Source organism: Ostrea edulis, chromosome 2 (genome assembly GCF_947568905.1).
Source record: "Ostrea edulis chromosome 2, xbOstEdul1.1, whole genome shotgun sequence".
Taxonomy (NCBI): Eukaryota; Metazoa; Mollusca; class Bivalvia; order Ostreida; family Ostreidae; genus Ostrea; species Ostrea edulis.
The window spans coordinates 95765632-95779100 of NC_079165.1; the positions used below are offsets into that span (position 1 = coordinate 95765632).

Sequence of the window (13469 nt, forward strand, 5' to 3'; positions counted from 1 at the left end):
GGACCGACCTGAATTGTTCATTATAAAACAAATGTTGAACTATATCAATAATGTTATGGAGATTTATTTTACTTCACTATAACAGCTAATACAAGTAGAGTAGACTGTACTGTACAAGAGTTTCTACATCACCGTGTTCTTGTTCATTCCATTTACCTCGTAAATACTAGTACTTATAATCATGAAAGCAGAGAGAATACCTCATCATAGTCTGACAACATACAATGTAGATAACACAGCACAAAAGAAGGCAAGAGATAATAATGTTCTAGTTAATTTTAGAAGCCTTGATAGAAGGTCTACGTATAATTAGTCAAATAACTTGTGCAATAACTATAGAACTGTACCTTTAGTATGGAATGCTCCACTTCCATCAAAGCAAATGAACGAATAATTCAAAGGTTGCCACCGTCATTAAATACTATCATTCTATCGAATTAATGTTACGAATAAGGCCATCCCAAGTTTACTCTATGTTTAGCTTCCGCAGACAGATTGGTTTTAAGGTATATAAAAAAAAACATTGACCAGAAAAACCACGTATATTAAAATGCTATTTAATTGCGTTTCGTGTCTAATTTTAATCGGGGTCGAAATCCTAAAAACACTAGACCACTCTCCAAGTACAGGGGAGGAGCATGTAGTTGAGTGGTTGTATGTTGTTTAACGTCCCGCTCGAGAATTTTTCACTTTTATGGAGACGTCACCATTGCCGATGAAGGACTGCAAAATTAAGGTCTATACTCGGCGCTTACTGCCATTGAGCAGTGAGTGTGCTTTAACGTGTCACACCTGCAATGACGTTACAGTACTACAAACGACATCATTTAAAACGTTATTTTAAAAGACTCAATATTTGAGCAGCTGCACAAATGGAAATAATGAAGATATCCTCAAAAACTTTGTATCCTATGACGTACTATACTGATATCTATATTTGGGTACAATATTGTCCAATTTGAAGATTGCATGGGCCATTCAAGTCATATACCGTACCTAGTATGCTCGGCGCTTACGGCCTTAGAGCAGGGAGGGGTTTCAACGTTCCACACCTGCTATGACACGGGGCCTCGGTTTTTGCGATCTCATCCGAAGGACCGCCCCCCATTTCGTTGCCTCTTTCGACAGGGACACTGAGGATCTATTCTAACCCGGATTAGGTTGATGTAAAGGTAAACTTGAGGTTGGTTTGATTCAAATTGATTGCCAATTAATTTGAGTTCAACCAAATATGATGGATATACTTTGAAAGTTTCACCAAAATAGACAGGCGCCTTACTATTCGAATCACTTCTTCAGGCCAGTGAAAGAAATGCACCCGAGGCTCTGTTTAAGGAACCAATTGGTTGAAAACAAACACATACATATCGTTTTCTATATTCCGATGTAACTGCACCTTCAGACTTGAGGTTCGAGGTGGGCTGGTCAATTTCATTATTTGTCTAGTTGATTGCATTTATACATTCATAAGTAATCATGTATCATTCGGTGTGTCTGATTCAAGAAATAATAAACAAGATGTGTTTGTGAAACACAATTGTCCCCGATAATGGCCATTTCCGAAGATGGCCAAGGTCAAAAGGACAAATATCTTGGTACCAGTAGAAAGATCTTGTCACAAGAAATGCTCATGTACAATACGAAAGCTCTAATATTTACCATTTAGAAGTTATGTCAGACAAATTAAGGTAGTACACTACATTGTCATAATGGCTGACTTCCTTAAAAAACATGGATGAAAAAATCGATATCAGCAATATTTGACTTTTCCTTTTCCATTTAAATACCTAGCTCAGTAGGTTAGAATACCGACTGCGACTAAAAGAGAGAAAAAAGAACACCGACTGCGGAACTGTAGGTCGCAGGTTCGAGTACAGCAGGGGTTTTTAAAAAATTTCAGATTACCTTCTACTAAAACTGTATTTTTTGACAAAATAAAGTAAATTTGAAAAATTTTAACTTCAAAATATTGTGGTACATATTGTTGTACATATCCTCCACTTTTCATCTACATCAATTTTCTCTGGTGTAGCATACATCCTTAAAGCCACATTCTAGAAATTCTGATATCTCATCATAAAGAGCTATGCGAATCCGAACTTATGTTAATTTAGAACAATGTTTTAAAATAGCCCAGAGGTCCCAAGATGATATATTAATGATACACTAGTCTTCAAGGTCAAAACATTTTTTATTTTTTCACCCCCCCCCCTTTTTTTTTTTAAAAGAGACAATGTCGAGACCAGAATATGAAAGAGAGAGAGAGAGAGAGCCACATAAATTCATAATTGTAATGATTTCCCATGATGTTCTAACACAACCAGGAAGTATTGAAGGTCAAACAATAATCGCAATTTTGGGAATCCTCGTTAAGGCTAAATTAAGGAACTCAAGGTCAGAGCCTTGAAACGAGGGAAACGAATTGTATTTATATTAATCATACAAAATAAGATATCTTATCGGGTGAATTTTGGCAATTAGGCTGTGGAAACTGATTTTAACTAAGGATTTATCCTGAATCCATGCGCGTGAAATCATTCATATTCATTCCACCTGGACGGAATGATTTCAAACGATGCATCCAGGATTTTTTTCTCTTGCATCAGTCCATATTGGGTTATGATCAATAACAACCACTTGCATGTCTTGCCAAATATGACCTTCTTTATTGAAGTGTTCCCTTACGGATTTGGTCACGCGTTTGGTTTTGATGGTTGATCGGTGGTTGTTGGTCTTAAGTCTGATGTTTGTAGTTTCCCCAACATATTGTTGTCCACATTGTTTACAATTGATGAGGTATATGCAGTTGTTGGTTTTACAGGAGAGTTGACCCAATATTTTATACGTTTTGCCTGTAGTGAAGCTTTGGAACGTTTCTGAGTTATGGCTAAATTTGCAAAGCAAACAGCGCTTGTCAGAGCAAGTTGAAAAGCCTCCATTGGGTAGGGGGTTGTCTAATTTGGCCCTTACCACCAAATCCTTGATATTTCTGGGTCGTCTGAAGGACACCATTGGTGGCTCACCAAATTCTCTTGCCAGTCTAGGATTATCCAGCTGTAAAATCCAAAAAATTAAACCTTCAAAGAAAGACTAAATCCTATTCTATTTCATAACAGTCATACATATCATTTGTAATTGTTCGGCCAATAGTGCTTTTACGTTACATATCCCTCGTATTTACAGTAAATGCCGTTTAGATGTACTAGATCTAGAAAGATATATCTAAGTTTGACAAACCCTGTGTTTAAATTTTCTGACAGAAAAGGGCGGGAAAATCTCAACTGTATGATGTTATGATTCAGAATCCATTTCATTTTGATCAGATTGAGATTAAGACTTATGCAGTTGCATTTGGGATTTTTGCATAAAACATTTAATTTCAAAACAAAAGCACGGCTGTCAATATTTGTTGGCATATATAACCCTTATCAATATACATGGATACTGTAGTTCATTGACTGTTCTTCTTGCAAATGAGCTCTGCTATATAAAAAAAATATTTACTTATCATCATTATTCATTAAATAATGCTTTATGTTGTGTAAATTTCTACATAAAGTGTTGTATGTTTTAACAAAAAATTTAGCACACATACAAAATACATTCTTTAATGATGATAACGCATCAAATCACAGCGCATCCAGTCTCGTCGCAAACTGTTTATTAAATTATTGATTTCTATATAAAGGAGAAAAACAGAGTACCCACAACGTCACACAATACTCTGGGTTTTACTCAGAAGTGTATAGATATATTTACTGGACAATTTTCTCGCAGGTAGGTTTATTCCACTTCATTGTGTAAATTAATGAACTAATAATTTGATATGCTGCACAAATATTTTATTAAATTGAGATGTTCGGAAAGTTAAATACAAAGAATATCTGTTTTCTCATTTTTAAAGCATACAGTCTATGGAATTATGAAAATCATTTTGCGTTCTCTAATTTTCGAGGTGATTAAGGTGGCTCATTCCACCAACATTTTATTTAAAGGGACTGGTTCACGATTTTAAAAAAAAATATTTTTCATTTTTGATTTTAAACATTAAAAATATAACTGAATTAATGTTGACAGCCAAACTTTTGACCTTCAGAACGCAAGAATAAAAGCAAAGTTTTAGCCTTAAATCTGAGCAATGTAAACAAAGATTCGAGTCTTTTCATGTATACAAACAAACTAATGAAATGTTAATTTTGTAATATAAAAGCATCTTCATTTTGCACAGTCACAAATTGTAACTTTTAGATGATATATTTTACTCGAAGAATGCTTGAAATGTGAAACTTATAATAAACTTAGATCAATATCCTTTTATTTTGAAAATTTCGTTAACAATAACATACCGCAATCTTTGTTTACAAAACAAATAAATGAACTCTCTAAAATGAGCTTCTTTGATAATGTATAACCATTAATTTTTATGTGAAATCTTTTAAACACATTAGACAGTAGATTCTGATCAATAAAAGTGAAAAACAAAATTTTAAAGGAAATCGTGAATCAGTCCCTTTAATGGCTCGTTAAAGTATTTCATTAGAAGTATGATTTCACCATCGAAAGAGTTATACAAACTCTCAATTATTTTGCATAACGTTTATGTGTGGATTTTTCCGGCATAACAAAAAGATGTTCTGTTTGCAAATGAGATATTTTACGGGTCTAAATTTCTCTGTGCTTTGATACATGATATAAATATATACTAAAACATGACTAGAAGTATGGCGCTATATTTAATTTTTTCCATTTGTATTGTATAAATTTTCATTTGAATTGTATATTTTTCAGTTATTCTATATAATTTTCTATTTGCATTCTATATTTTCCATTTGTGCTGTATAATTTTTCATTTGTATATTATCCATTTATATTGAAAAAAAAATTCATTTGTATTGTATCCGAAGGATTGTTAATTTTGATTTGTTATGAAGGATTCTATTGGTCAAGTTCTAGCCTGTATCATGTTGAAAACGAGCAAGATGTTCCGGATGCTCAACCACAAGATAAATTGGTCTCCAATTTCTGTGTAGGATTGTAGTTCAACACGAGATTGATAAGCGAGGGAAAGTTCAGTAGAGTCTACATATAGGCAAACAGTGGTTATGAAAAAGATATAGCATAGGGATTGATAATCGAAATATGGTTTATACCAATGAAATCCTTTGTAACAAATGAAAATAAACAATCCCTCGAATACAATATAAATGAAAAATTATACAATGCAAATGAAAAATTTACAATACATTTTTAATATATATATATATATATATATATATATATATATATATATATATACATATATATATATATATATATATATAATGCAAGTGAAAAATTATACAATACAAATTACAAACGAAATGATTTATAATACAAATGAAAAAATGTACGATACAAATGAAGGGAAAATTTATGGGGAAAAAATGAAAAATTATTCAATACATGTACAAATGTATATATACAGATGGAAAATATACAATACAAATGGAATAGATACAATACAAATGAAAAAGTATGCAATATAAATGGAAAAGATCAAATATTGCAACGTTTGACATGCCAAAAAGAAGACTAAAATAGGTATCCTTTGTTGGATGTAAACGATTTCCTTGCGCGAGGCGGCAGTGTGGTTCACTTTCATAGGCGGATCTGTAGCGCTCTCTAGACGTCTGTGGTGGTTGATTACAGGTCGCCTGTTTCCTGGTTTTACCCACAGGTGCTTGTGGACAGGACTTCCGGTACCCCCCCCCCCTTCTTTTATTTTTAAATGTTCAATTCCTTGGGTATTTCGGACGTATTTTGGATAAAATATGTAACTTCAGAGTTTATCTATTTCAATGGAATACACAAATCTCGCATAGAAACCGTTTTTAAAAATGTCATATCACCGATGGGGGGTACCGGAAGTCCTGTCCACAAGCACCTGTGTGAACAAGGTGTGCAACTCAGCCAGCGACATGTTGAAAAAATCTACACCTCGCTGAGAAATCCTATCGAAAAAACACCAATAATGCATATACCAACTGAAAAGAACGGTCATTCTAAATCTACTGATGATTCGTGGATTAAATGCATCGCTATTTGGTGCGCAATAATTACTTCATATCGCTCAATTTCATCGTTTTAACCTCGCTACTTCTCATTTCTGACTATAACGAACGGAAGTTGTGATGTTGGAATATTTCTGTCGCAGCCAACTATTTTTAGAACGAGAAAACCCGAGACGAGGTCTTCCGAATACCATTAGCTACACGAAAAGGGAAGAGAATACCGATCATAGTAATCAAGTCTAGCCAAAGAGGGTCATACATGTAATTTCATTTAACTGGTCAAGTCGGTTGTGGAAAGACTAGCACATCCACGAATATAATTAAAAACCTCATAGTGTTGGGTAGGTAATTTATCATGGAAATGAGAAAGAACCATGAAAGCACAATATATTGACAATGTTCCACATTTCAGTTATAAGGCCAACTATATAACATTGGCTAACATTCGTTTTTTTTTAAAAAAGAAACAAAATAGTTTATCAAGCCCCTTACATATGATCAGATCCAAATTCGATTAAAAATATAAAAAGTAGGGGGGGGGTAACAAATTAATTGATAAAGGGATGTCAGAACTTTATGTTATAACTTAAATATAAGATTAAACAAATATCAACAACCAGCACTTGTGCATGCATCGCACACATATTTTGTGTATAGTTCACATCATGATAAAAAAAAAAAAACTACCCGCTTCTACCCCTACCCCACTCCCAATATCATTTTAGATAATTATAATCAAACATCGATCTGTTCAGTATGACCTAATCACAGGGGTTCCGGCCCCCACCCTTCTCCGAAGAACATACATGATTCGACTTTTTGGTTGAAACTCTCTACTGCTTATCAGCAATGTCTTGCAAACACAATAAAGTCAACTCATGTAGGTTATTCGGGGGTGGGGGGTGGGGGGGGGCATTGTGTCAACACCATTATGATCCAAATCATATCGTATAGGGTTAAGAGTTTACAATGATAGTATATTTGGATATATTAAAAGTGGTATGGTTCCAATAATGTGTTTAACATTTTGATCGGTATTCTCTTTCCTTTTCCTGTAGCTAATGGTATTCGGAAGACCTCGTCTCGGGTTTTCTCGTTCTAAAAATAGTTGGCTGCGACAGAAATATTCCAGCATTACAACTTCCGTTCGTTATAGTCAGAAATGAGAAGTGGCGAGGTTAAAACGATGAAATTGAGCGGTGTGAAGTAGTTATTGCGCACCAAATAGCGATGCATTTAATCCACGAATCATCAGTAGATTTAGAATGACCGTTCTTTTTAGTTGGTATATGCATTATTGGTGTTTTTTCGATAGGATTTCTCAGCGAGGTGTAGATTTTTTCAACATGTCGCTGGCTGAGTTGCACACCTTGTTCACACAGGTGCTTGTGGACAGGACTTCCGGTACCCCCCTTCTTTTATTTTTAAATGTTCAATTCCTTGGGTATTTCGGACGTATTTTGGATAAAATATGTAACTTCAGAGTTTATCTATTTCAATGGAATACACAAATCTCGCATAGAAACCGTTTTTAAAAATGTCATATTTTTTAAAAACGGTTTCTATGCGAGATTTGTGTATTCCATTGAAATAGATAAACTCTGAAGTTACATATTTTATCCGAAATATGTCCGAAATACCCAAGGAATTGAACATTTAAAAATAAAAGAAGGGGGGTACCGGAAGTCCTGTCCACAAGCACCTGTGGTTTTACCGACGTGCTCAGTGTGTACACGTCGATAAGTTCACAGAGCTCACCATCAATATACAGTTTGTTCACAACGAGCTCCACGCTGTCCGCATCATGGGATACAGCGTACGTCGTTTTCTCTCCACTGCTCATTTACCCAAACGTTTGATCCCCTCATTTTACGGGACCCGTTCACAACAATGAACAAGTTCACTGTCGTGCAAGAATTGTTTTATTTGTTCACAGCATCCCGTCCTTCTGTAGGTAATGTGTGCGAGTTTTTTTTTTTTTTTTTAAATGACACCCTTCTCTCTCTATATTAAATCGGTATTTATAAGGCATAATGACAACGGTGCAAAAAAAAACCCAAGTCATGGAAGTTAATTTGCAATTTCCGGCAACAACAATCGGAGATATCTCGATGTCATTGATTAATGCTATCATAGTAATTACATTGCAAAATCCCTGTATTAGCCCTAGAGAGATTTTGGTTAAATTTAACTAATATTTTGTTTTACAAGGTTAAAAATAATCAATTAATCATAGAAAAGTACAAGTATGTAGTCGATATAATGTGACAGACATGTTTGTTATGACACTTTGCACAATAGTAAGGCTGCATGAGTATGTACATTTTTTGTGTGTGTGTGTTTTTTGTTTGTTTGTTTTTTGATAATGTAAATATAATTTAATAATGAAACACAACAAAGGCAGTTATACACCGTTGATCATAATAAAAAAATTCCCGTTTCATTAATTACAAGGTAGTGGTTGGAATAACTTGCGAGTCTTACATACGGAAATATTAAGCACCAGTTTCTTTTTTATTAATTTATGATCACAAATTATCAATAATTTGTAAATTTAAGTTATCAAATACCCTAGCCCCGGAAGTGTTAGATAAAGTACAAAAAGACGAGTTAAACAGAGGGCACATGTAGATTACAAACACGGTCCCAATGTCTTTGGCGGAGTGAAATAGGAGACTTCCGAGGATCTTAGTACATTTTTATCCATGATTTGTACCGATGTACATAAGAGTAATATAGCATCCCGCTTTCCCTACTTATATGGGAAGATTATGCTAATGGCAGCTCATTATGCAAATGAAGTATGGAGATTAAAGACAGATATCTACTTTTAATGCAAAAATTATGCTAATGTTACCCCATTATGCCAAAGAATTGTGGAGAGCTCAAGTTCAAGTTCATTTATTCGCTCAAACCACATTATACATGGATTGGTACTACATTAGATAAACATACATTTAAGTAATAATAAGGTCAGAGTATGTACAAATATACATTATACAATACATGTAGTGAAGAAATATTTACAAAATATTGCAAAGGGAGAAAATTAAAGTACCCTGCTATCGCGAATGAATGAGACAGAAATGGGGAAAACGACTGAGTGTATACGTGTAGTATTCAAACGTCAAAATGGGGAGGGAAATGGAGGATAACGAGTACTCTAGACTGTCCGAGTCCGTGACCCCGGAATCCGTGGTCAATACTGGAACCCGTGGACTCCGGAATCCGTGGTCAATACTGGAACCCGTGGACTCCGAAATCCGTGGTCAATACCTGAACCCGTGGAGTCCGGAATTTGAGTTCACTAGTTCCAGTGAATGGTGTTTTCTTCAGAGAAAAATGTTATCACCATCGTTATACAGTATACGCAGTTCGTATCCGTTGCATTAAGAGGCGGCCGCCAGGTATACGACTATACGTACAGTATTAGTGGAATATTTTCAAAGGAATATAAGTTTTACACTTTGGACATGAAAGTGTGGATGGTCTGCTGCCTGTTGGTGTAACACATTTAGCAATAAATGAATGGGGTGGGTAGAACCACTGCCAGTGTGGATGGTATGCTGCCTGTTGGTTTAACACATTTAGCAATAAATGAATGGGGTGGGGAGAACCACTTCGAGCAATGGAAGTGTGAATGGGAATTAAAAATTCACTTTTAATACAATTACATCTATAAATATGGTAAACGAAATCCTAATCCTACGAGTCCACGTGGGAATCCGGGTTAGAATAGGTCCTCAGTATCCCTTGCTTGTCGTAAGAGGCAACTAAAAGGGGCAGTACTTCGGATGAGACCACACAAACCGAGGTTCCGTGTCACAGCAAGTGTGGCACGATAAAGATCCCTCCCTTGTCAAAGGCCGTAAGCGCCGAGCATAGTCTTAAATTTTGCAGCCCTTCGCTGGCAATGGTGACGTCTCTATATGAGTGAAATATTCTCGAGAGGGACCTAAAACAATATACACCGTACATGTACTATCAATCGATCAATCTTCCAACGTACAGATGTTGCTAATAATTCCTTTCCTGTGCCACCAATCCTTCATGAAACCTTGTTTTGAATAGACCAGAATTGTCAGATATTATTTCAACTTGTATGGCAAAAATTACCATTTCATATTTTGTCATACTGACAAAATATTGGTCTACCAACATAGAAAAAATGCTGTTCAATGCGGCAAAATGGCAGCCGCAAGTTAAATCAAGTGGCGGCCGCCACGTAAATTAAGTAGCTGTCGCCACATAAAATGGCGGTACCCAACTGAATGGATATTGTTTCCCTACCCCTGTTTCCATACAGAAGAGAGATGAAAAGAGAAAAGACAAATGATCGAACATGCAAGTCGTAGGATATACCTTTGAACAGTGATATAATGATGTTTGTAATTCAACAGTTCAAACGAAGTTAACGATCTCAATCGAGATTTTACAATTACTTTTTTTTTCATGTTATTTACAGTTACGGATGCTTTCGGTGCTTGGGTGTTAATTTTCTTATTGCAAACTGATTGATGATGTAACAGACATGTCAACACCTCGTGCGTCAATAATCAGGGATTTTCCCGAACGATGTGTCGACAGATATTTCGCATCATATGCTTTGCATGGGGGGAAATTCAAGATGCTTAGCGATTTCGAGCACCTTGGCTTGGATTTCTCGAAAAAAATCTCAATCTTAAGTTTGAGGTTTTCTTTATTTAAGCTGTCACAACTTGCACATGTACGTAAAATCTCAGGCTTAATCGAGAAATCCAGTCTTGTTTCTGAAGGCCCTACCTCATTTTCCCTAGAACGAAAACGATAATCAACGTCTACAGATATTTCCAAATCAAAGGTTTCAATAAATTGATAAAAGAGTATATGTTGATGATTTGTGTATTTGTCAGCCAGAACAAACATGATATAAAACCATTAATAATTGACAATGAATGGGTTCCAAAACCTAATTCAAATCTTAGCTTTCGCATCACGCGCGATTGTTATTTATAAAATTCATTCTCTTTTTTTCGGCGTCAGATTTCCAAAAGATAGTGTGGATATGTCGATACGGAGCATACTGAAAACTACCTACATATTTTCTCTGCTCCGACTCGAATTTCTTCTTCCGCTATTACCCATTAATTTCAATCTCTCTCTCTCTCTCTCTCTCTCTCTCTCTCTCTCTCTGTGTGTGTGTGTGTGTGTGTGTGTGTGTGTGTGTGTGTAAACTTAAAAAGGAAATTATATTTTAATGGATTTACTATATACCGGAAGTGGTACTGGAAACAGTTTGAAAAATGGTCACGTGTCGTGAGCTGGTAAGCATTAGTTAGAATGATCTGTCTCGGGACGGACCCTCAACACCGGGTCCGTAGGACATTATTACTGTAACGATAGAACATTGTATCTAGTAAGCTTGGTCACCGATTGCAAAATTTAAGACGTATGCCAAGTGGCCATGGGTACGACTTGTAGTCTGTATTTTATCGTAATAAAAAAAAACACCATGCGGGTAAGATCTCATGTACATGTGTGCATTTCTATGAATTGTTCATCCATATTGAAAGAGTTGTGCTAACATTGGAGACAAACTAACGGACCGATTCTTCCATCATATCTGTTTATTAGCATTTGTTGTTTATAAACCGTAAATTTGAGAGTTGTGGTGAATTAGATCTTAAATCTATAATTAGATAGTCATAAAATTTAACACAAAACATTCCATTCTTGTTGTCGCAGAAAATACTTCTAAAATATTTCTTTTTTGTTCAAGAATGACTGATCCAACACTCGTATACAGGCGCTACCATGGCTACGTCAGCACCGCCATTTGTTTGACTGGAATTGTGGGAAATGTTGTAAGTTTCATCGCATGGAGCTTCAAAAAGTCTCAGAAATCCACGTACTTCATATTATCCTTTCTAGCCATTGTTGATGCGCTGTGCCTGCTAATGTTCCAAATATACATAGTCTCCTTCTTCATGGTGATGTCGCCAAATAAGGAAGACACGTATACCGAAGCGGGAATGTATGTTGTGATGATAAGTTTCCACTTGTTCATTGCATTTCACATGCTTTCCACGTGGCTAACGATTAATATGATGATTTTCAGATTCCTAAAAATTGTGAAACCCGCGTTGGCGTCAAAAGTTTGTACACTGAGGCGCGCGAAGATATCGGTAACAGTTGTCACCGTCGTAGTGCTGGCGGCGTCATCAGCGAACTATCCTTTCTACAAAGTTGAGAAAATTAGAAGTAACTCAACAAATACGTCCAGTTATTTTCTTGAGCCTACATCATTTACGAAATCTAATCCTGGATATCCCACTTTGCTGCTGTGGATTTACGGCGTGGTCGTCAAAATAATTCCCATCGTGACAATTCTGATTTTATGCACTTTAATCATTTGTCACATTCAAAAGGCGAAAAGACGTATCCATGACATTACTCAAAATCACGCTTCAACTGAACAATACAATCAAACGACACTGATGCTCTCAGTAGTTGCTTTTATTTATGTTCTCACTGAATTGCCCATTGGTGTCATGACCTTCATTTCAGGTCTCCATGGAGATGACGGACATCTTTTTTACTTTCTGTTATTTTCAGGCGTTGGAGACTTGCTTGATCTGTGTACGTTGATCAACAGCACCGCTAATTTCTTTGTGTATATCTCCATGAGTCGTAATTTCAGAAGTATTCTTACTGATATGATAAAATGTAAAGTCAATGACTAACTGATATGCAGGTAATCTCAGCGAGATTCGTCGAGACTGGATATTTGGACTGACGCCTCTTTAAATAAATGTCCAGCCTCGACGAATCTCGCTGAGATTAATATGCCGGTGTAGAGGCAAATTTTGACTCCCATAAATTTGCCTCTACACCGGCATTGCATTAAAAACGCTTACATTCTTTCTATGAAAATTTGTCTGCACATCGTTGAGAGTTATGAGCACAATATTGTGAAAAAAAGGAACATATGATGCTTATATCTAAATTTAGATGTGCTTTTGTGAAAATTCCATTGTAATATTTCATTTCGTAGGACACTTGACGCTAGTCAGTCAACGAATGGCAACTAAGAAATGTTAGACTTGTTTTCATAGCAAAATCTTAATGTAATGTAGGTATTATGAAATACTGCATGTTTGATTGTGATTTTAGTATCCTGCTCTGACGAAAAAGAAACTGGAATATTAACAAACTATAAGTTCATGATACCAAAATATTGGCGATTCATTTATATGTAGATAATTTTAAAGTTAATCTGATTTTCTCTCTTTATAATCAAAATTTCAAATTCTTTTGTTACTTTACTATTAAAAGAGATCAATGTTATAAATTGCTGATACTAACGTGTAGGAATTTATTCAAATTTGGTAGTGCAGTTCAGTACTTAATGTTTCGTCAATCTGCAGAGTCCGCACAATA

The 13469-nt window shown here is 35.5% G+C and overlaps 1 protein-coding gene across 1 annotated transcript; it reads left to right on the forward strand.

Moving 5' to 3' along the window:
- Positions 1 to 11647: 11647 nt before the first annotated feature.
- Positions 11648 to 12772, forward strand: LOC125681418 (G-protein coupled receptor dmsr-1-like). The gene has a single exon (XM_048921495.2). The coding sequence runs from the start codon at positions 11810 to 11812 to the stop codon at positions 12770 to 12772; it is 963 nt and encodes a 320-aa protein (XP_048777452.1). The 5' UTR covers positions 11648 to 11809.
- Positions 12773 to 13469: the final 697 nt, after the last annotated feature.